Source organism: Corvus brachyrhynchos, unplaced genomic scaffold (assembly GCF_000691975.1).
Source record: "Corvus brachyrhynchos isolate BGI_N302 unplaced genomic scaffold, ASM69197v1 scaffold139, whole genome shotgun sequence".
NCBI classification, from domain to species: Eukaryota; Metazoa; Chordata; class Aves; order Passeriformes; family Corvidae; genus Corvus; species Corvus brachyrhynchos.
In genome coordinates, this window is record NW_008246062.1 from 338,595 (window position 1) to 360,941 (window position 22,347).

General features: G+C 41.8%; 1 protein-coding gene across 14 annotated transcripts in view; it reads right to left on the bottom strand.

Moving 5' to 3' along the window:
• The window catches only part of UNC13B (unc-13 homolog B), a 181,206-nt gene that overhangs the window by 131,426 nt on the left and 27,433 nt on the right, over nucleotides 1-22,347 (bottom strand). For 4 of the 14 annotated variants that reach the window (XM_017746603.1, XM_017746600.1, XM_017746605.1 and 1 more), the window contains 2 exons: nucleotides 15,397-15,619; nucleotides 236-562 (listed from right to left, as the gene is read on the bottom strand). In XM_017746603.1, the coding sequence (XP_017602092.1) occupies nucleotides 236-562; nucleotides 15,397-15,619 (550 nt within the window). Of the gene's footprint in view, nucleotides 1-235; nucleotides 563-2,197; nucleotides 4,946-15,396; nucleotides 15,620-21,811; nucleotides 21,848-22,347 lie in introns of those variants that run through there. The other 10 variants (XM_017746591.1, XM_017746595.1, XM_017746593.1 and 7 more) reach the window with 4 other exon arrangements.

Genomic DNA, 22,347 nt, shown 5'->3' on the forward strand with positions numbered 1-22,347 from the left:
AAACCCATAGTTTTAGCAAGTGTTCCTCTTTGCACACAAGGCAAACATAGCTTCAGCATAGCCAACGTCCCCTAAGTAACTGGTCCTGCACAACAGATGTTTCACACATCACAACATCAACTCAGTTGGTCAGAGAAGGCTGCAAGAACAATGTACATTATTTGCCCTGGGAAATAGCAAATAGAAGAATCCTCTCTGAAACAGCTGAAAATAACTTGGTAATAGTTTCACCTACCTCATTTGGACTCCTGCATCAGCGTCCCTGGGCTTCTCAAGTTCCAGAGGCAACTTAGCTGCAGAATGGTCTGCAGGTTTTTCCTCAGTCTTGCAGACCTTCTCCTTTTCTCCTTTGCCATGAGGCTCCTCTTGCTCCTTGAGGCATGCCTGACCATCTTTTTGGTAGCTGCCCGAGCTGTGGTAAGAATGATTTGACTGCCTTTCCTGGTGATCATCTTCCTGCTCAGAGCCATGGGCACTTTCATGGGAATGTTCCAGCTCACTCAGGTGAGAGCTTTCCTGGCTGACATTGCAAGAGGAGCCGTATCTACTACTGCCAGCAGGACTATGAGAGAATAAGAGAGTCCATCAGAAAAAACAGTGGCTTGGAAAAACACAAAACAACCTGCACATCTAAAAAGCTGAGCAGGATGCTAAATATTACTGAAAAGGCATGTTATGAAGACATACTTAACTATTATATTCTTATGATTATTACCTAAATATAGACTTGTGAACCTCAAAAGTTTGGTAGGCAGTAGAAATACTTCATACACAGTCTACCAGTATATAGACCATATATACATTTTTTTGTGTATATAAATATATATATATACACTAATATATGCTCTATACATCAGCCTTTCTTGCAACTACTTACATCAGCTAGAAGCTGCAGTGAAGACATTCTAATAACCAGACAGGAATAAAAATGGAAACACAGCAATTCAAAGTGAAAGTGTTTCTGTCTTCTGCAGTTTTGCTGCAGCTGGGGTCTTTATCACAACCATTTACGATTACTATTACTAAAAAATATGGTTGAAGTTTATTTTTATATATTAAAAGTCTCTGATAAAATATGTTGCAGTCAAGATTAAGACTGTCAAGACCTTCAATTTACAACCTTTTACAAAAGCGGAGCAATTTTTCAAATGAAAGCCACATGTCTCATTCCAGTACAGCTCTCTCAATAATTTATTTTATATATAATCCCCCAGCATCACAGGGGTATGACTGCTGTGATTCAAGACACCCCTTTAAGGACTGAATTCTTAGAATCCTCAAACAAAATACAGCAGATGGAAATTTCTCATGCAGTCAGGAAAACTGTGGCCAAGAATTAAGCAAAACTCATATTTTTCTCTTGCAGTCTTAGGAGCATTTGGAGCCAGGAAGTTCTGTGAGTGCAGAGTTGCAACTGTATGATCAGGGGAACAATTTCACTTATGTTACACACAAATGTGTAAGTTTAGCAAGTCTCTGGTTTGATTTTTAAGGGCAATTGTAACTTAGCACATGCACAGGACTGAATACAGACTCATGAAATACTGATACTTTCCCCTAGTAGTTTTCATAACTGCATGAAACAAATTTTGCACCAATTTTAGGAAGACCAAGCATTAGAATACCTTCACTGATATTTCTGGAAGTGTTTTAGTATCTCCAGTAATGTGAAATCAACCTAAGTAGTTGTATAATGCGTCATCAGTAAGTTAAATTTCTCTCTAAAATCAAAAGCCTTGACCTTGCATTTTGAAAACAAAACATTCCTTCCTACCAATACATTCTACCTGTTACTTTTTTCTTAGCAAATGTGGTATTATTATCACTAAACAAGAAAGCAAAGTGAATTGTATGCAGCAGAATTAACACACAAAGACTACAACTTCTGAAAGGCTAATGAAGTTAGCACTAAAAGCATCTCATTCAGTGGGACACATTACAACAACATGGGAAATTCAATTACACTTACAGAAAAGGAGTGGGAAAAGGTGAGAAAACAGTCTAAAGGCTTGCACATAACTAGTGACTGCAGTTTGCCATACTGTCTGTGACAGCCACCAGTGATATCACAAACACTGACAACAGGTAGGGACTGGGACTGAGCTACAAACATCAGACACCAAGGCCACTGTCTACTGCTGCAGCATTGCATTATAAATGGTCAAATCCCATTTATTATGCCTCATTTGTAACTAGCCTTTTCTCATTCAGTTGTTCCACACTATGCAGATCTGGAGCCAGTGTGTCAGGATGCAGTACTGCTCCATCAGAAGCAGAATCAAGCCCGGTTTCTTTCTCTTCAGGCTTGTCCAGCACATGCTCCTCTGCCTGATCCTCTTTCTGCAGTTCACCTGAAATCACGTTCTGCCGATCTTCTGACTCTTTGTCAAGGTTTTCTCCCAGTTCTTTGTTGGGTGTATCATCAACAGTGCTTGCACCAGATGGCTCTTCAGAACATTCATTGTCTACAGCGTCAGCCTGCTTTGAAGACAACTTTACTTCTACATTTGCATCAGTCACTTGATCCGAGACTGCAGATTTTGAGCTTTCTTCTGAACTGACTGTTCCTAACACCTTGTCATCTGGTTTTGACAAAGCCTGTGGTAGTACATGTGGTTCCTTTTTGGCAGAGGTCTCCTTGATGTCTTTTTGCCAGGGAAAGGAGAAATCTAGCTTTTTCCCAAATACTGCTCCTTGGGCACTCTCTGGCTTATTCACCTTTTCTTCACCACCTCCTTCAAAGAGAGACATAGAGAGTTTCTTAAAACTGGACACAAGGCCCTCATCTGTTCCTGCTTTATTAGCAGAAGGTGGCTGCTGAGAGAAGAATGACCCAAAAGGTTTTCCACTATCAGATGACATAAAGCCAAATTTTGGCAAACTGGGTATGTTCGGTATTTCAAAGACAGGTTTACTACTGCTTGTATCTGGAGCAACATTATTAGTTTTACCCTGTTTCTTCAAGTCAGATTTGGAAGCAATCCCTTCTGCAGGCAGCTCAACAACTGTTAAATGTTTCTCCAAGTCAGATTTGGAAGCTATCCCTTCTGCAGGCACCTCATCAATTGTTAAATGTTTCTCCTGTTCAGCAGTTTGCTGTTTTACCTCACTTGTCTTCTCTTCATTCAGCTGAGGCAGATGAACACTGGGCTCATCAGCTAGAGCTGTGAGTTCTTTGTTATTACTACTGATCAAGTCCTGCTGATCAATACCAACATCGGCCTGATCCCCTGTAACAGCAGGCTCTGACTCAAATGTAGCACTCTCATCTAACTGCAAAAGGCTTGTGTCTGCCTTGTTAGTTTGGACTTCCGCTTCCAGCACAAGCTCATCAGTAGAGCCAGTGTGAAGGATGTCAGTGGCTTCCTTGTCTGCAGGAGCAGCTTCTTCCTCTGCTACACCTGAAGACCCCACATCTAGTTGGTAAGTACCTACATCAGCCTGGTCAGTGGCCTCAGCCTGCACTGCATCAATTGCACCACTGAGATCAGACTGGCATGGCTGAGTATCTACCACCTCAGAGGACTGTGCTTCACTATCCTGCTGCAGAACCTCGAGGGCTGCATTCCCACTAGACATTCCCATTTCTGGAGCAGCCCTCAAAGGTTCCTCTTTAGAGGTTTCCAAGCTCTTCTTCTCCTCAGTTTCTGTTTTCATAGAAGACTCTTTTGTGGAGTTCTCTTCTGTTGAAACAGGTACCACATCCTTCTTCACAGAGCTAGAGACATCTCTTTTAGACTCTCTGGCTGCAGTTGTATTTTCACTCTCCCTAGAGTCTTTTGCTGGAACAGACCCAGTGACATCCTTCACACTAGTGCTTTGAGGTTTAGGGGTGAATTTTGGAGGCATCTCTTTTGGAGATTCTTTTGGACCTTTGAAGATGCCAAATATATCATTTGTGAAAGATGGTGCTGGGCCACTTGGGAGGGATGAGAAACCAAAGAAAGAGGAGCTCCTCTTCTGCGCAGAAGGAGGTGCAGCAGCTTGAGGTTGAGAAAAGAAACCAGAAAATGTTTTAGGTGGTTTCATTTTTGTCATGAAACTTGAAAACATTTCAACTGAAGAATCCAGAACCGATTTATCACTCTCAGGTTCCTTTGGTTGGCTTTGCAAATTAGGTGCCTCTGGCATTTTAGGAGGAACATGTGGCTGTTGCGTCCCTTGTAATCTGTCCGTTTGTACAGGTACTTTTTGTTCTGGCAGCTCATTCCATACACGTACTTCTTCAGAGACCACTTCATTTTTCATGTCACTCATACTATTTAAGTCACATAGACCCTGGGAATCCATCTTATCACCTGAGGCCACACTATGATCAACCTTTTCAGAAGTTTGCTCTTTGGAAGAATAAAGCTCTTCATCAGTAGGAAATGCAACACTGTCCATTTTCTCTGTGTTACCCAAAGCATCTTCTACCCCTAGGGAAATACTCTGCTCATCCTGAGAACCCTCCTGCACAGTGGAAGTCTGAAGGCAAGGACCAGGAGCAGACAAACTGGTTACTGCATTGTCCTCGGTCTGTGGAAGCTTTCCTAAGTCACTCTGTTCACTGGCCTGTGGAAGCTCTCCTAAGCCACTCTCTCCAGCGGTCTGTGGAAGCTTTTCTAAACCACTCTCTTCAGCTACTGCAGCAATACTTTCTGCATTTTCCACTGCCAGCTTTTCTGATTTATTTTCTGGGATCACGAGGTCATTGGACCTTTGTTTGCCAGTCACTGCTGCAATAATGTCATCAACTTCTTTTCTATTGTCTACATCTTGTTGCCTGGTAGAACTGCTGGTTTTGACACCAGAGTTGGTGGAAACACTTTGCTTCATATGTGGCTTAGCATTCACTGGTTTAGCTGTTTTTTCCTGTCCTGGAGCAGTTTGTGGCTTTTCATCCAAAAATGATGACAAACTGAAGAAGCTAAAACTAGTACTTCTTTGAGGTACACTCTTGTCAGGAGCTGGACCACTGGAGAAGAAGGAGGGCAGATGAAACAGCCCCTCTGTTTCCTGTTGTTTCCCACTAGCAGGAGGAGCAGCAGGTGGTGAAGGCTTTGGTTCATCTGATCCAGTGAAGAAGGAGAATATGCTCTTACTGGCTGGCTGGGATTTGGGAGCAGTGATTTCAGAGAAGCTGAATGGCAAACTGAAACCCGACTCTTTGGGTGTCTGGTCTGGCTTTGGTTTTGCCTGATTAGCTGTGTCAAAAAAACTCCTTGTGGCTTTGGTGTAACCGTGGGTGTGCTGCTTTGCTGCCCAGCTGGCTGGCCCAGCCGGCTTACTCTGGGACCTGCACCCACTGGCTTCTGTGAAACGTTTCCAGGAGGCACTTTTTTATTCTCAGGAGACTCCTCCACAGCTTTTTTGCTTTGTTGTTCCACTTGCATCCTGGGGCTAGGAGAGACATGCTTGTCCATGCCTTCAGTTCTCACCCCTTCCTTAGGGGTGGAGGACAGACATGGCATACTGGCACTCTGAAGACCCCCAGACTTCTCAGGTTTCTGTCTTGGCTCAGCCACAGTTCTGCTACTGGGTTTTGGCAGAGTCGTAGTACTTGAGGGTGGTTGAGAAGACACAGGCTCCACTTTGAAGATATCTCCGAGGGATCCAAATAAAGATGAGATGCCAGAGGTTTCCTTCTGTTCTGGCTGTTTCACCTCTTCTGGTTTATTACTTTGCCTTTTCTCCAGTTCTGCTGATGGTTGCGGTTCTTTGCTTATTTGTGTTTTAAAGAAATCAAAAAATCCAGAAGATTGGGGTTTGCTGGAAGTTGAGCTTGCAGGAGAATCTTCTCCAAGACTGAACAATTTCAGAGCACTTTTAAATAATGTCTCCTCAGGCTCAGTGGCTGGTTGGCTCTGATTTGGGTGTGGCTGACTTGGTTCATTAATGGTTGCATGCCTTTCAAGACGCCTGGAAGCTGGTGCTGCTTTAACAGGTCTCTCTTCTCGTATGGGCCTGCCATCCGCAGCAGTTTGGCTCAGTGTAGAAGGAGATCTTGTTAATCCTGGCTTTTTAACACGGATGGTTTCAGTCTGGTGTAATTCTGGCTTTTCATTTCTAGCAGCCTCCAAATTAAGTTCTGACGCAGTATTTCTACTCGATTCTGATGTAACAGGAAACTTCTGCCCTACTTGTTCTTCATCTAATTTTTTATTTGGTGTAAGTGATAAAACACCAATCTTACTTTCAGATGATATCGACTGCGTGTCTGTTCTCTTCAAGGTAGAATCTTCAGATGTCTCAGAGCCAGGGCTTGTAGACTTTCCAATTAGTCCACCCAAAGCAGAAAATAAGGAGCTAACTTTATTCACTGGTGTTTTCTTATCTTCCTCAGTCTTTTTTGCTTCTGTTACTCTTTCAGTCGATGCTGAAGTTTCTTCAGCTTTAGTAGTAGACTGGAACAGCTGGAATCCAAAGAATCCTGATGACCCGCTCCCGGAAGTCATCACAGGGACAGCCTTATCAACTTCCTTGGTGTGGACTTCCTTACTCAGCGATTTACTGACAGCCACTCTGGAATGTGTTCTGAGATCAAGGGTTAACGGAGGCTCCTCTAAATGATTCCGGGTTTCCTTCTCAGGTCTGAAATCTACTTTGAGTTTTTGAAGTTTATAACCTGAGAAGTCTAATGGCTGCTCTCTCTGATAATAAATAGACTCCTCAAACATTTGTGAAAAAGTTTCCAAATTCATGTTCATTAGCTGGTCGCTCCTCTGCAAAGCTACTGACAAATCCAAGGGTTTATTTGTTGTATAATCATCTAGACACTCTTCTTCAGCAAACCAAAATAGCTCATCTTCACTGCCAAGAGGGACTTTGAAACCACAAACGGCAATTGTGTTGTCTTCTAGTACAGCTCTTGGAATGGAATCCATCTGGAAATTATAATCCCAGCAGTTCAGGTAGGAGTCAGTTTCAGGAGCACACACATAGACATACTGTCCAGTGGGATCAGTGAGCAGGGAATACACATACTGGCTGTCACTGTGCATGTAGTATCCACAATCACCATCTTCTGATGGCCACCACACACCCTGCTCAAGCATCATTATCCACTCCTGATACTCCCGGCTATAGGATGAGTACATTAACCCTTCATCCATACTTAAAGTCTCTTGGTCAATTAGAGTCCACATCGTTCCATCACAGCCAGAGGAGTAGCTCAAATCCATGGGCAACTCTTCGAATGAGTAACTGCTGTCTCTTTCAAAGGGTGGAAAGTTACTGTAACTTTCATTGAGAGAATCAGCAGTCCATGCATCGTTTTCTTCCAAATAAATGTCTTGAAACATTAACTGGTCAAATGACTCATATGATACCGCACTTAAATCTAAACTCTGTCCATCAAAATTGGCATTAGTCTTCCAATCCATCACATTCGCATTCCCATCCTTTTTACAGAGATTCACTACCACATCATTTTCAGGCCAGTCCAAGAACTGAGGGGGCAGAACAGAGTTCTGGTTTAACACGTAGTAAACTGGTACTGCTATTCCATGAATGTCAGCCAGTCCCCCCACTTCATATTCCCATTCAAAGCTAGAATGGCTCCTTGTTTCCTGATAAGCTGAGTACTGCTCCATAGGGTTATAGCTTTTATTAGTCAAATTGAGAGATTCATTTGATCCTTTGTTTAAAGTAGTAGGAAGAACTCTAGATTCTGTATCCTGTTGAGGAATATGCCTACTATTTACAGGCTTTCCAGATAAGTCCTGTACCTTGGCTTGCAGATTTAGGGCCTCAGGGAGCACAGGATGCCCACCACGGGGAACATGGGGCTCAGTTGTTTCATTTACTCTTGCACTGGATGAGTGGTTGGTAGTGGAAGATTCCCCTGTTTTCACATTATCCTGCTTCTCCTTTGGTTTGGGCAGCAGATTTTTTAAGAAGCTGGAAGATTCCTGCTTTTCTCCAGTGCTGCTTTGACTGTCAGAAGCCATTCCAGAATTACTGGGTTTTGTCTCCGAGCTAGAATCCTCACCTCTATCAAAAAGCTTCATGAAGCCCAGAGAATTTGGTTTTGCCTTCTCTTGCTTACACTCAGACAAGTTTTCACTTGAGGCAAACCGAAATAAGCCAGAAAATAATCCAGGAGAAGTGCTTTTCTGGCTATCACCCTCGCTTTTAGCAGTCAAGTCTTGATTATTGGCTGTGTTTTCATTGGAAGAAATGTGAAGAAACCCAGAAAGAAAACCTGGTGTGTGCTTCTTCTGAGTATCATCTCCACTTGGAACTTCTGGTCCTTTGGCTGAAGAGGTGGATTCAACTGAGCCTTTGCTTAAGTCTGCTGCATTTACTCCTTCTTTCATCAGTCCTCCTTTTACATTTCTAGGCTCTTCTTGAGTACTCTTAGCTTTCTGCTGCTCTTCTTTGGCCTTAAGGGTAACAGAGGCACTCTCCTGGTGTTCTTCTCTGTTTACCTGGACAGTAGGTAGGTCTTCTTTATTCATGTTTCTCCTTCGTAAAAGTTCCTCCTTATTGTCTGATAAACTTGGAACTGAGCTCGATTTTAGTGAAACAGCACTTCCTGAATTACTGTTTCTGCCTTCATGCAAAGAACTGCCACTAGAACCCTGACGACTTTTTTGGTCCTGTGTAGGTGCTAGATTTTCTGCAGAAGAAAATTTAAATAACGATGAAATAAAGCCTCCCTTCTCATTCCTCTGTTCCTGCTTTGCTGAAGAACCCAGCCCACTGATAAAAGGAAGTTTTCCAGTGAAAGGAAATGTGTGGTCTTCCTTTGATGAACTATTTTGTCTTACATCCTCCACAGACTTATGGCCTTTAAAATGTTCAGAGGTACTTTCTTTCTGCCCTTGTTCAGCAGAAGGAAGCAACAATTGACTGAAAGACTTTTTGAGTGGGTTGAAAAAGCTTTCAGATGCTGTACCCTGATCTTGAGGCTGTACCTTAGGTTCCACATTACCTCTGTTTTGCTTGTTTGCCAGTCCATGGCCTGAAGGATGCTGATCCTCTGAGCGATTTGCAGGAGACTGCTCCCTGGCAGTGGGCGTACCCTCTACCAAAGTGGCACCTGGCTGACTTGTAATAGGATGCGAATCTGTCTGCTTCTGTGGCACATCCTGCTGCTTGGGAGCCAAGAGACCGTCAAGATTGGCTTTCAGACTGAAGGAACTGACTGAGTTTGTCAGCCTGCCAAAGATCGAAGACACAGAACTGCTACTTGCATTTACCTCTGCCTCACTTCTAGTCTCACTTTTCTGTGCCTCTGGAACAGTGCTGCTGGTCCTGGCTGACATCTGTCCAGATGGTGTTTCGCTCCTTTTTGCCTCCTCAACTTTGACAGCATGGCTGTCCTTGGTGCGCTCCTCTTTTGAGACTTCTTGTTTTGGCACCTCCTTCTCAGAGAAGATCTTTAAAGGATTAAACATGCCTAGAACTGAATTCACAACTGAATGCTGGTTCTGCTGGCTGTCGGCAGAATTTCCTTGCATTTGCTGGGGAGGATGTGGTGCAGAAGCCTTACTGTCTGTCTCAGCGGCTTCTGGCTTGTTGGAGTTTGTGTTCTGGGCTCTTTTATCACTGCTCACCTGGGATAGTAGCAAAGACTGAATGGAGAACTTGGCATCAGATTTATTATCTGCTGCCCCTCCAGAAGAAGAACTCTCAGTTTTAGACTTACTAGTAAATACATTCAAGATTCCACCTTCTGATGAGTTTTTGTTTTCTGTATTTTCTGGAGTGGAAGAAACAAGTTTTTCAACAGAGGCTGTGAGCTGCTTTCTGCTCGACCCCACCTTCTCTGTGAAAGAGCTGAACAGGGAATTCACTGTATTTTTCACACCTGACAAGTCTGGAAGAGATTCAGATTTGCCTTTGGTACTCTCCTCTGCAGCAGGATGTTTGGTCTGCTCAGACTTTTTAGCTTCTGATGAATTATCAGCATTATCCTGCTTCAGTGGCACACTCTCAACATTTTTTTTTGTTTCTGGCAATGTACCAAATTTGCTGATTTCTTCCTCCTTTTCAGCCAAGTATTCAGAGACTGATTCTACCAGACACTGAAGTTCATCCATCGTGTCTACGTACTCCTCATTGGGTTCTTCAACAGGAGACAGTGTTAAGTCTTGCACGGAATGACCACGCTTGCTCTCTTTAGTTTTATGGTTTTTATCAGAGCTAGCCTTTAGCTGGGAACCTGCATTTGCAGGGAAATTAGCAGTTATGTTTCTCAAATGGCTGATGTCAGAATCACACCATCTTTTTGAAAGTGTATCCAGTTCCTCCATTTCATCATCTGAAACAGGAGAGTACTGGAACTCATCAGAAGCACTGCTGTCAAATTCCTCAAGGACGTCGACAGGCACAAAAGTGTTCTCTACCATCCCCATGTGTTTCATGTCCTCAGTGTTACTTAGGTGAAGTGAGTCCTCATGGTTCATCCCCTGCTTGTTGGGCAACTTGCCACTTTTAACCATTAACCCATTTTTGTATGGACGCAGGACTGGGTCTGGATAAGCAGGCAACCGTTCCTTACTTTCAGAGTTACTGATATATTTTCCAATTCTATCATATACTGGGAAATCATCAGTGGGTTCAGAACCAGCTGCCACACCATTGAAATAAACTGTTTTCTCCCCAGGAAACTGCAGACCTCCATTACTTTGTAGGCTTATTCGTTCTCTCTCTTCAAAATTGTATCGCAGCTTCTTTTTCCTTCTTCTGTCAATTGTATCATATTCCTGAGGATATCTAGGGACATCTACAGACCTTGACCCCAGATACACATCTTGACAGCACCTTGATCTCTCACAGTGATTGAAATTTTCTCTTTTTGAGAGAGTTTGCATCTTTTTCATGTTTTTCTCATGCCAATTTCTAGTTTTATGAGTTTTTTCTAAGAACTCCTCTATTAACAGTTTTCCTAGCTCTTCATAGTTACTATCCTGTTCTTCTTCTCCATCTTCAGTGTCAAATGGAATGATCCTGACTCTTTCATTTCTAGTTAGAGATCCTTGTCTAAGATGAGAAATAAAGGGAGTGGGAGGGAAAGGAAGAGAGGCAGCAAAAAAAAAATAGGAAGGGAAAATAACAATTTTTTAAAAAGCTATAGAAAGGACAGAAAAAATAGTAATGGAAAAACATGCATTAAATAAATGAAAATTAAAATCAGAGACATTCAGAAATAACAAAATTGAAAACCTGCCAATCTAACACCATTACATTTCAATCAAATAGTCAAAAAAAGCAGCTTGGGTTATAAGATTCCATCGGTTATGTCTGCACAAAATTTAGAAATGCCTTTTTGAGGGAGAACAGCTTTTTGTGGTCAAGTGAGGGCACACAGCCTTGGCTGTACCAGTACTCTGCTGCTGCTTTTTTAGGCATGCTGAAAAGAAGCCACTTATTGCAGAAACATGACTACTTTGAGATACAGTGCCCACGCGCACCGTTCCACTACCCTGTTCCTGCATTTCGGTCACTCTGGGCTATAGACTTTGTTCTAGCAGTATTCATAAAGAACACAGGGACCCTGTGTCTCCCAGGGGTGGCAAGAGAGCAGAGATTTCAACTGGAGGCTTAGGAGTCACTGGACTCCAGGCAAGTGAGAACAGGGGACAAAATGCAAACGGTGGGCGTCAGCAACAAGAGGAGTTTCAGCTATTTCACCATTCCTCTTTGCTGGGAGAGCTCTTGCTGTAGCTAATGGCCTCGAGGTGCCCCTACCAACACAAAATTAAGATTCTCAGAGCTGTTACTGGACCAGAAGGCAAAACAAAACACTGGCACTGGATATTAGCCCATCATAAGCCTCAGATGCTTTTCAGGATCTGTACTGCTAATTTATAATGATCTGCACAGATCCAACAGTTCATACTTGTCCATTGTGGGAGAATGGATTAAGCTGTGAAACAATTTGACGCTTCCTACAAACCCAAGTAAATGACCCTTGGGATTTTGGATTTAATTGCTATCCCTTGGTCAGTAGTATTATCTTGATCGTTCAACAGCCCCAAGAGCAGTAGCAAGGAAACTTCCTCTTGATCTAAATCTCACAAGGACAGCTTCTGACTACAGTCTACATACAAACAAACAGGTAGAAAGTGGATGTAAAAACATCAAAATGATCATCTGAAAGATGCACCGCAGCTTTGCTTCACATCACCAATTGCTGAGAACTAAGGAGCATGAGGGCATGTCTGTCCCTGACCCTGTAAGAGGAGTGCCAGAGAAGGGAAAGCACAGAGGGCACAAAGGCATTTTTATGGATACTGCTAATCAAGTCTTCACCATGAGAGCTGCATGGAGCATGCCAACATAGGATACAGATGGGATAGCCCTGAAAGAGAGATGGGTCATTGCACTTTCCACTGCTGCTTTAGTGCTGCATTTCCAACAGTACTAGCTAACTTACACTAATTGGAAAGATGCTCATTACTTTAAATGAGTCCTGTTATACACAGTTTAAAACACGACACTTCTTGCTTACAATTTTAAGCCAGTAATTGAAATAATTTTCTTTTAAAAGCTAACAATATTTAAAAGATTCCCAGGGCCACAGTAGTTACTGCATCAAGCCCTTCCAAAACTCAGCTAAAGGCAATGGGAGCTACATGAATGTCTGAAGGGCCATTATCTGCAAATGCTGAACCAAAAAAATTGGCTAATTTAGACATAAAGAAAATTACTTTTCTTTCTAATTGAGCTTCTTTCCCTGTGTTTCCTCTGCTCTTTTACAAAGCATCCCATTTACTAGAAATAATGAGAAAACCAACACATGAAAGGAGAAAAAGACATCAGCCCAGCATTTAACTACTACAGACCTAAAAAACAGCTGAGGCAAACAGCAAATATCAGCTGAAATGTACCACGGGAACGCTGCATAGCAGCAACAGTGGGGAGACAGGCAGAGAGGTGCAGAGAGGGTAAGTCACTGATCTGACAGATCTAGAGACTCAGATTTGGACTCCAGGTCAGTGTGGCCACTCACGGTGGAATCTATGCTATCATACCGCCTTGAAAGTAAATAGAGCAAGACTAGAGAGGCATGGAGGACAAACAGTTAAAGAAAATGAGCTTTGAAAAGAAAAGTTAGTGCTTAAACAAAAAAACCAAAACAAAAAAAACCAACAAAAAAAACCCCCCAAAAAACAAACAAACAACAAAAAACCAACCAAAACTGAAGGGAAGATGTCTGCTATTCTGAAGCCAAACTGGCTGTTGGCAGCAAAACACACTCCAAGGACAAGTAAGAATATTGCTTGTCATCACTAGGAATTATTTCTCTCAAAGGAACATGTAACAGCTAATAAAGAGAAGCAGAACTTTTTAATCCAAACTCAAATATTGGAAGAAAGAAACACAGGTGTTAGACAGTTTCAACGGAGGCATTTTGGCACTGACAACCTTTTGCCCAGTTCAAGACAGTTTTTAGCAGGTCTTTGTCTGGTTCTTCTGGGTGTGCCCAGAAGAGCCTCCTACAAGCCCTCATTTCCACAGCGACCATCAGCTGCAATCTGCCAGGAACACTGATTTCATCAGGTGACTGCCTCGTCCACAGCACTGAGAGCTGCTAGGAACAAAAGTCAAATACAATTTGTTTCTGCAATACTCATTACAACTTTGTTTTGAAAATATTTAAGATCTACCCACGTGCTTCTTTTCAGCCAGTTTGTTAGAAACACCTTTCCGGTAAGTAAGAGAATCCCACATAGCTTCTTTGGAAAGCTTATTTGCATATTTTATGTTTTAAGACTAAATATGCAGCAAAAAATCTTGTTGGGCATGTGGAAAATGCACATGGGAACAGGAATGCTCAGATCACCATCAAGGATTTGCGTTTCTGGACTGAATATAATTTTAGACCATAGCAAACTACAAAGCTCACGGTTTTTAAGTACATTTTATGAGTTCAAATCCTTTTACATCAATACCTTCAGGAAATCAGGAGAAAAAAAAAAAGAAATCTATTCCAGCTTGGTATTCTCTAACAATTCAAATCAGCAGAGCTTCTTTGGAAGGTCTTACATTTGTCTTTTAGATACAGATAGAAATGCACATACACACTAACTACAAGCAAAGTGAGCCATGACAAACTACCTGTATTGTCAACACCACTCCAAGAAATCACACAACTACAAAAATATGCAGCCACCACTGGTTTCCCCTGACTGGGGGTCCAACACCACTGTTCAGCTCGGCTCTTCCATAAAGAAAAAGCCTCAGCACATCTTCTCAGTTAGATCTTCAGCAACTTTACCAGGGCAAACCAGCAGCAAAGACTCACACGAGAAAGGGAATAACTTGATTATATAAGACATTTAATGAACTAGGAATAGAGTACCAGGAATGACACATCACACTGCAGTAAATGCATTTTGTTGGCACATTTGCTTCTATTCTTGAAACCTCAGTAACAACATTAGATGTTACCATGAAATTTCACCCTTTACCATTAATGATCATACATCAAGCAGAGAAAAACTTAGCCTAAGTCACCCATGAGAGTAACTGAATTCAGGTTCAGGCTCCAGGAAACAAGAACATTCTCACCAAGGGAGATAAGGTAGAACAAATCAGTTACAATACAAACAAAACTCTGCACCTCTAACTGTGATAGTGCGTAAGTAGCTGCCTCCTCCTCCTTCCTCACCAAAGGCAGAAGCAGCCGCTTAGCCTGTTCTACACAACCACTCTAATCAAGCTGACCAGCACTGTCCAAAATCTTCTACTTTCACCTTGCACAACCAGCTCTAATTCACTTGCATTGATCCTAGTAAGTTAGTGCTGCAATGCTCAACACTTAAACAAGTTAAAAACACTTGTGAAACTACTGATTTATGGTCAAAAAATAATTCAGAGCTAATCAACTATCTTTTTACACAGCTGAAAGTAAATCTAAAGAGAAAGCACACCATTCAACACTGTTATATGATAACAGGAACAAAAAAGACAAAAAACCAACAACTAATCTGTTACAAACTTTCTTCTCAAATACATTGTTTTGGCAGATCTAATAGAACTGGAGCTAATCCAGAAGATAAAATAAATCTGCACCAAGAAAGAAGCTCCCAATAGGATAACTCTGGTAAGAAGGTGCTTCACTGGCTTGGGAGGCACACCTACGCCATGGTACCAGAAAGAGCAACTACCAACTACTCTGGCCTTCAGAAGGTAAGGGGAAAGTACAACCAAGAGTAAATGACCTCAACGTTGAGCATATCTTTTAGAGGTAACTCCCTAAACCGCCAGATCTGTAACACATACCCTCACGTGTTTTTCCTGGTTCATGGCAGAATCCCAGTGTCAACAACACACGTAACACCTTCCTATCAGAAGACTTTCGGAGTCCCTGATCTGCCCCCCCCTGCAAGCACAGCACCTTCATGGTCTGCAGTGGAAAAACAATGGGGAACGGAGAGCTACCCATGAAGCAGCACCCACCTGATGGCCACGGGCTCCCGATAATCCAGATCATAGTTCTGGAGGGAGTCAGCACAGGAATCCCGCAAGACCCCCTGCTTCTGCAGGCGAGCGGGGCCCGTGAACTGGTGCACGGAGGCGTTGGGCTGCACAGTGGTGTGGTACGGAGGGGGGATGCTGTTGCTCGTCTCACTGCGGTAGTCGCTGTCCCGGTCATCCACGGCACTGTCAGCGTCTTCAAAGGCTAAGAGACAAAAGCAGTTTAAGGGCACAGCTCTCTCAAGTTGCCTTGCTGGGACAGTGGAGCCGTTTAGTTTTGGAAGAATGACAAAAAAGCCACTATTTCTGCTGTGGCTGTATCTCCATCTGGGAGCCGGATATAACCTCCAGTTCTCTCAAGTGTGAACCAAGGAACTGCAGTGATCGGATCCACACCCTCCTTTCCCCTCTCCCTATTACAGGAGTTTATTTCTCTTTAGTCATTACTAATAAGCAGATTAAGACATCTTTATTTAAAACAAAGAAAGAAACCCCACACAAAAAAAAAAAAGGAAAAAAAAAACAACCACAAAAATGCCCAGCACCCAAAATTTCAGGTACTTTGCTGCTCCCAAAATGAGCCTTTAGATACTGGAAAAGAAAAAAAAAAAAACCACAAACCCAAAAGCACTTCTTTGCAGAAAGGAGCTCTTTCTGAAAACTCTTCAACCTTTAAGCTGTAATGCTGTCCTTTCTTCTCAGCATTCCTAACCCTAACTAATGGGGTTCTGGATATTTTTTTTAATTCAGTTTTTTTTTCCTATTATTTTTTGTAAAGGTATTCGTTTAAGTTAAGAGAAATCAACGGAAGGTACTCAGTAGAAAAATCAGAAGAACATTTACACTACTTCTTATAGGAGAAAATGGCTACCTTTAACACATACAGGTAAATTAGCCTAAGTATAGTACTTAACACTAATAATAACCTTCACAAAGGAAAAAGCTCCTTTCCACTAAGTCCCTCTCCCTGCAGAAACACTTCTGCTTGTTAATTCTTCAGGAAAGGCGAATGCCAGGTTATAGTGAGGAAAGGTATCAAAAACATATGGCTGTGTATGGCTGTGCAGGATGCAAGGTTATCTTTGAAAGCTTAAAGTGAAATACACACACCATAAGGCAGTGGAGTGCACCATTAACATGCTTGAAACAAAAGAAAATAAGGATCAGCCATTATTCATTCTCTCTGTCACCAAGTCTATCTAAAAAGGACAATCAAATTAAAGCCCTCTCTGCTAAGTTATCCAGTGGGGTGTGTCCTACACAGTCATTCATCATGAGGCTCAAAAATAAAGTGAAAGTGCTCTTTACAGGCCAGATCCTTAAACCTGTATTTAAACTGCTGAAATTCCAAGCAGATGGAATGCAGCATCAGGGAACCCCTTTGCTTGCATGGGTGCTTCTCATACTTCTCATTCAATTTCCTTTTCTTTTAATCTGAGGTAAAATTTGTTCTTGGTGATCTTTTCAGTTCCTTCACAACATAGTAAGATTAATGCTCAAAAGTGGATGGCAGAGAAGAAAAGAACAGCAGCAGAAAACATCTGCAAAATACAGGCCACTTGAAAAAGCCCTGCTCTACACTCTTAAGTGGAACCAATTCACTTTGATTGTCCACACTGAAAATGGAGTTAAGCCTCCTGCTTTTTAGTAATTTAAATGCTGCAGGGTTCTTGTCAGTCTCTAGTCAACTGAACAGAAATGAATAGTAATCATATGCTGCTGTATTCAGCTTTATTAAAAGCACAGTGTCCATCAATTTTATCACAGTTCAGTGCTTGGGAGAAATATTCAAAATTTACTGCACAAAAATGATTTCATATGCCAAGGTGCCAAACCCTACTGAGGAGCACCAAACTTCCAACCTGTAGAGCAAGGGCTGATGTATTTGTCAATCACGAGGCTCACACTGTCCTCACAAGAATAACAAGCTATTACTCAGCTGAGCAATGTCATTGTGATGGCTCAACACTTGAGCCATTACTGTCTAATGAACAGTAATTACTTCTATTGGGTCAGAAAACACACTGCTTCAAAGAGCACTGCTCACTTTGCTGCTCAACTAATTTCTTCATCCCATCAGATGCAACTGTCATTTAAGGTAAAGCCTAAGTAGCTCTGGTATGATGGAAAGTTCTTCAGCTGTGGCTGCATAATTATCACAGCACTTGCAGAGGCTGAAGGCAGCCTAATTGAGATACAGCCTTGGGATCCGGTAAAAGTCACCAGGACCAACAGCTTTAGGGATAAACAATTTAGCTAACTTTGAACGTGTAACAAAAAATATAAATCACTAGTACAATTACCTGGATGAAAAATACGGAATCCAGTGACTCACTAATACTGGGAGTGCAAATACTTACACAGTTGTGGTTATTAGGAAGCAGGACACTGCTTCTATGAGTCAGCAACCCTGCAGGCTCAGAGAATTCCAAATGAACCAGACTGCTGCAGAAGCACTATTTGGATTTGCTAACCAGACATTTGCTAACAGACATGTCTTACCTCTGCACCATCAAAAGAAGATTTCCCACAAAAACTACAGTATCTCTAAGCAACATCCAAAAACACCTGATTAGCTTAAATGTCAATCAAACATATAGAGCATCTATGTTTATAAAAGCTGACACCAAAACTTCTCAGAGTTCTTACTGGTTTTTAGCATGAGGAAGTTTCTTTGAGGTCACGACACAAAATGCCTCCCTAAGGCATGTTTAAAGGATGCAAGGCTCCATGAGGCAGGAACATGTTTTTTCTCTGACATATGCTCCACAAACCTAACAGCATCCATAGACATTAATACCAGACAGAAATCCTCAACTGGCTCATAAGTAAGAGCCAACTCAAAAATCTCTTATTCAGGCTGAACTGCAACTACCCTATGAGCAATCTCACTTTATTTAACAGAAGTGTTCTCAAATGAAGACATTACTCAGCCTGATCAAAAGCATCAAAACCTGGCCCACATGTGGCATGTAGCACGCATTTCCTTTGCAAGAAAGTATTTTGTGAAATGCCAACATATAGTGATGATCCCATTCATTAACATACTTGACGCCTAAATTTTAATTAAGAGACTGACAAGAACGTGCAGAAGTGGCTTTGGAGATGCAGCGCCCCTTCAAATGGAGGCATTACGGCCCGTGTTTCAGCAAAATATCCCTCTCAACACACATGGTGTGATAAATTCAAGTACCGTTTTCCTCAAACAGGTGATACAACAAGTCTTCCATAAGCAAAGTTGGAGCTTAGCCTCAGTCTCTGAAGACCAGTTAAATCAATAACAAGACACATAACAACAAACATAAGAAAACAGAAATTTTTCACCCCAGTTTGAGAAATTTCACATATACCAAAGAGATCTCATGGGATCAACTGTTTCTTTGTCACTGGACCCACTGTGTGGAGAGCTGTGGGTAAGACTGAAGGGCAGGGTAGAAGCATGCTGTTCATGTTTCATTATTGAATATTCATGCATATAGGCAGCATAAGAAGAAAACCCACAGGGGCAGTCACATCACACAGTAGGATTTCACAAAGTGGGGAAAATCAAGGAAGGAGATACCTTCTCTGTTATTCCTCCCTCTAACTCCTGGCCCCAGAAGTTGTAACACAACTGCTGCAGGGTAGAACACATATAGTTTTTAGTATCTTGACCTCAAAACCACTTTGACAGTCCTGCTATGCCAGCCCAACTAGCCCCCTTTAGCCTCTGTCAGCTTTCTTTATATCAAACTTCAGGACAGGGAGGAAAGCTAGCAACAAAATTATTTCAGGTGGCTGGATGATTGCACTTGAAGAAGTCGTTTTGCTTGTTTAAGATGCCAAGGCACAGCAGGAGCTCCTCTCAAAACACTGTATTCAGTTGAAATTGCCTCTTGCTTTTCTAGCACAATGTGTCATCAGCCCCTGGGAGCTGAGGTCCAGTCCCCCAAGCTTAGTTATCCTCTACAAACTTGAGAAAAATCTTGGACAAAAGCAAAATCCTCATTAGTTCCCCAAACAAGCACTGAACTTTTCACAGCTTTTGTCTATTTTAATAATGGTAGAAGAAAATCAAGTGTACTAACTGAAGGAATAACTTCCAGGTCAGCAAAGGTCTCTGCCAGCTCCACATCAAGGGCCGCGCAATTCACCTTTCCCACCCATCATCCATTTAAACTTCTTTTCATCATAGCTGCCAACAGCTTCTTTCCTTAAGTCTCAGACCCTACTGCGCCATCATCTACTGAACCACTGCTCACTTCTAACAATTAGATAGACTTCTTAAAATCTTATAATCAAAATGCATACTAGCTTAAAGAGGACCACTGAAGTAAGAAAGAAGGAAAAAAAATCTCCAAAGGGCACAGTGGTGTTTTTTGAGGCACTTCCATATCTTTTTACGCTAAAACCACCTAGGTTTTGAGAAATTACTTAAATGCAACTTTGCAGGTCATTAATTCATTGTATTGCCCTCATCACTTAAAAATACATTAAAAATTAGCGTATTTTTAAGACAGCATGTTTGCAATATTAATTCTTCAGTTTAAGAGCTTTCAAAATCCCGTTCTCACTTGAAAATACTCTTCTGCTGAAACACTCGACAGCCAAGAACAGAACTGACAGGCTGAAGTGCAAAGACTACTTTGAACATCTACCCTACTTCTTCAAGCCTCTCCCTTCCCTAAAATGAAACTAGGTCAGCGGTACAAGATGTCCCTTTCCTGAAGTGCAAGTGCTCTCTGCCTAGCTAACAAGGGTCTGGGCTACAGCACTCCTCTTGCAAGAAACTCTCACCAGGAAAAAGTCTTCCAGCTACCAACATGCTGTTTCTGCTGCTTCCTTCTCAGCTGCTGTTTAAGAGTTGCAACTAGAAGTGTGTTTTTCATTATATTGTCAAGCTAATGGAGTTCACTTAGAAACACCATTGACACTGGCCCAAGCCTGACTGTAAGGATGCTAAAATGATTTCAAAGAGGACAGCACAGCAAGGATGAAGGAGAAGGAGGGAGCCTCATGAATACAAGTACCTTCTAAAGCAAAAACACCACACACTGACTCTCCAGATAAACAGGAAAAATACACGTGCACAGCTCTCCTAGACCTCTCACTAACTAAAGCTTAAACACCCCATTTCCCTGGAAGATGAAGCTATTTAGGACACTAGTCTTTCTTTTAGCAGTGTAAAAAAGTTAATTAGTTACCTCTCCGTTATCCTACCACACCTCTAAGAATAAACAATTGAGACATCCAGCACTGACAGCACAAGCAAGTTGATCAACACTGCCGATGCATAAAGAACTTACGTTTGATCAAAGACAGGAGAACAAGGAGGACAAAAAATGTTGTGGGAGAAGAAATGGGAAGTCACTAGTGGAAGACTTCTAAAATGCAGAACAGGTCCACATAGGAAATGCACTGGAACATTAGCTGGACATTAGACTCAGAAGCAGTAAGAACGTCCTTTCCAAATTCCATTATGTCAAAAATGGAAAAACACGAGGCAGAATCTCCTCCCTGCTGGATGCAGTCACAGTGATCTCTCTCTGCATGCTTCGCTAAGCAACACTCTTGTTCTTGTCTTTTACACAGGGAACACCTTTAAGACTAATGGATCAACTGTTGTATGTTCTATAGACTGTAGAAGCCACACACTGTATCTTGAGCAGAAGCCATGCCTGTTGGCACCTGCAGCACTTTCAGAAAGTGAAGACGTTTCATGCACATTTTCTGGAAAAAAGAACAGAAATTTTGCAGCCTAACCAGGAGTTGTTACACCAGTCTCCAGGTGTGGCATCAGCTCTACTGATCACAGACAGGTGCAGTATCTGAATTTCACCTGTCCAAGGCTGGTCAGCACTAGTGAAAGCAAAGCCCTGCCACTTTTGCCATGATACTGTCTCACTGAGGTTGCACATAACACAACACTTACAACCCCACTGGCATGCAACAGTAATTTCTTCTTTCAGATTTACTCCTATTTGTAGTATTTGGAATATATTTCCACCATATCTTTGTATCTTAGTAAGACAATGACTACAGATTTCCTTGTGTTTTTCCATTACTGCAAACATTGATTTGGGCTTGCACAGGTATGAAGAGCAACACAAAAGGCATACACAAGCAAAAAACTAGAACCACCTTTACAGGAAAAGAATATAGTCCAATTCTGCCATCATGTCCTCAAATTCCAGTAGAAGACACAAGCAACTCATTTAAAACATGACCAAAACAAAGCTAAAAAGTGAAAAAATTAAAAGCCATCCATCTACACAAATACGAAGACTAAGTGAAAGTAAAAGAAAAAACAACAGAAGAGATTTTCTATATGCATGAATATTTCCACTTCTCCTTGTACTGGAGCATGCTGCATCATTATATGATCAGAAAGCTTGCAAGAAATCAAACTGTTACGTACTCAGCTGCTCTCCCCATCCGAAATAACTCCAGTTGCCTGCATGTAACACAAATGGCAGAGAAGAATAGGAATGGAAAAAGAAAGCTTAGAAAAAACAAACCACAAGCATACTTTTCATGTATTTACAATGCCTTACAGATTGTGAGCTTGAAAATGTAAGGGATTTTTCTTTATGAATATAACATTATGTTGGGGCTTATTCCTCATGTCCAGTTTGTTTATAAGACATTCAGAAGACTAAGATCATTATAAACTCTTGGAATTGACAGACAATCATGCATTTATTAACACAAGTAGATAAAATACTTATCAATCAACCTAGCAAGAGCAGTTAAACACCGTTATTTCCTAGTACACTCAAATGTCTCAGAAACCAGAGTCCAGTTTAGAGCAGTATTCGATTCCTACAGGCTAGACTCTGCAAATCAAGTGGCAGAAGTCACTTCACGTTTCCATTTCTGCCCCCTTTCCGGAACAAAGTTAACCCAGTGGTGAGAGCATCACTTCAGTAACAAGAGCATGAAAAACTGTGTCCA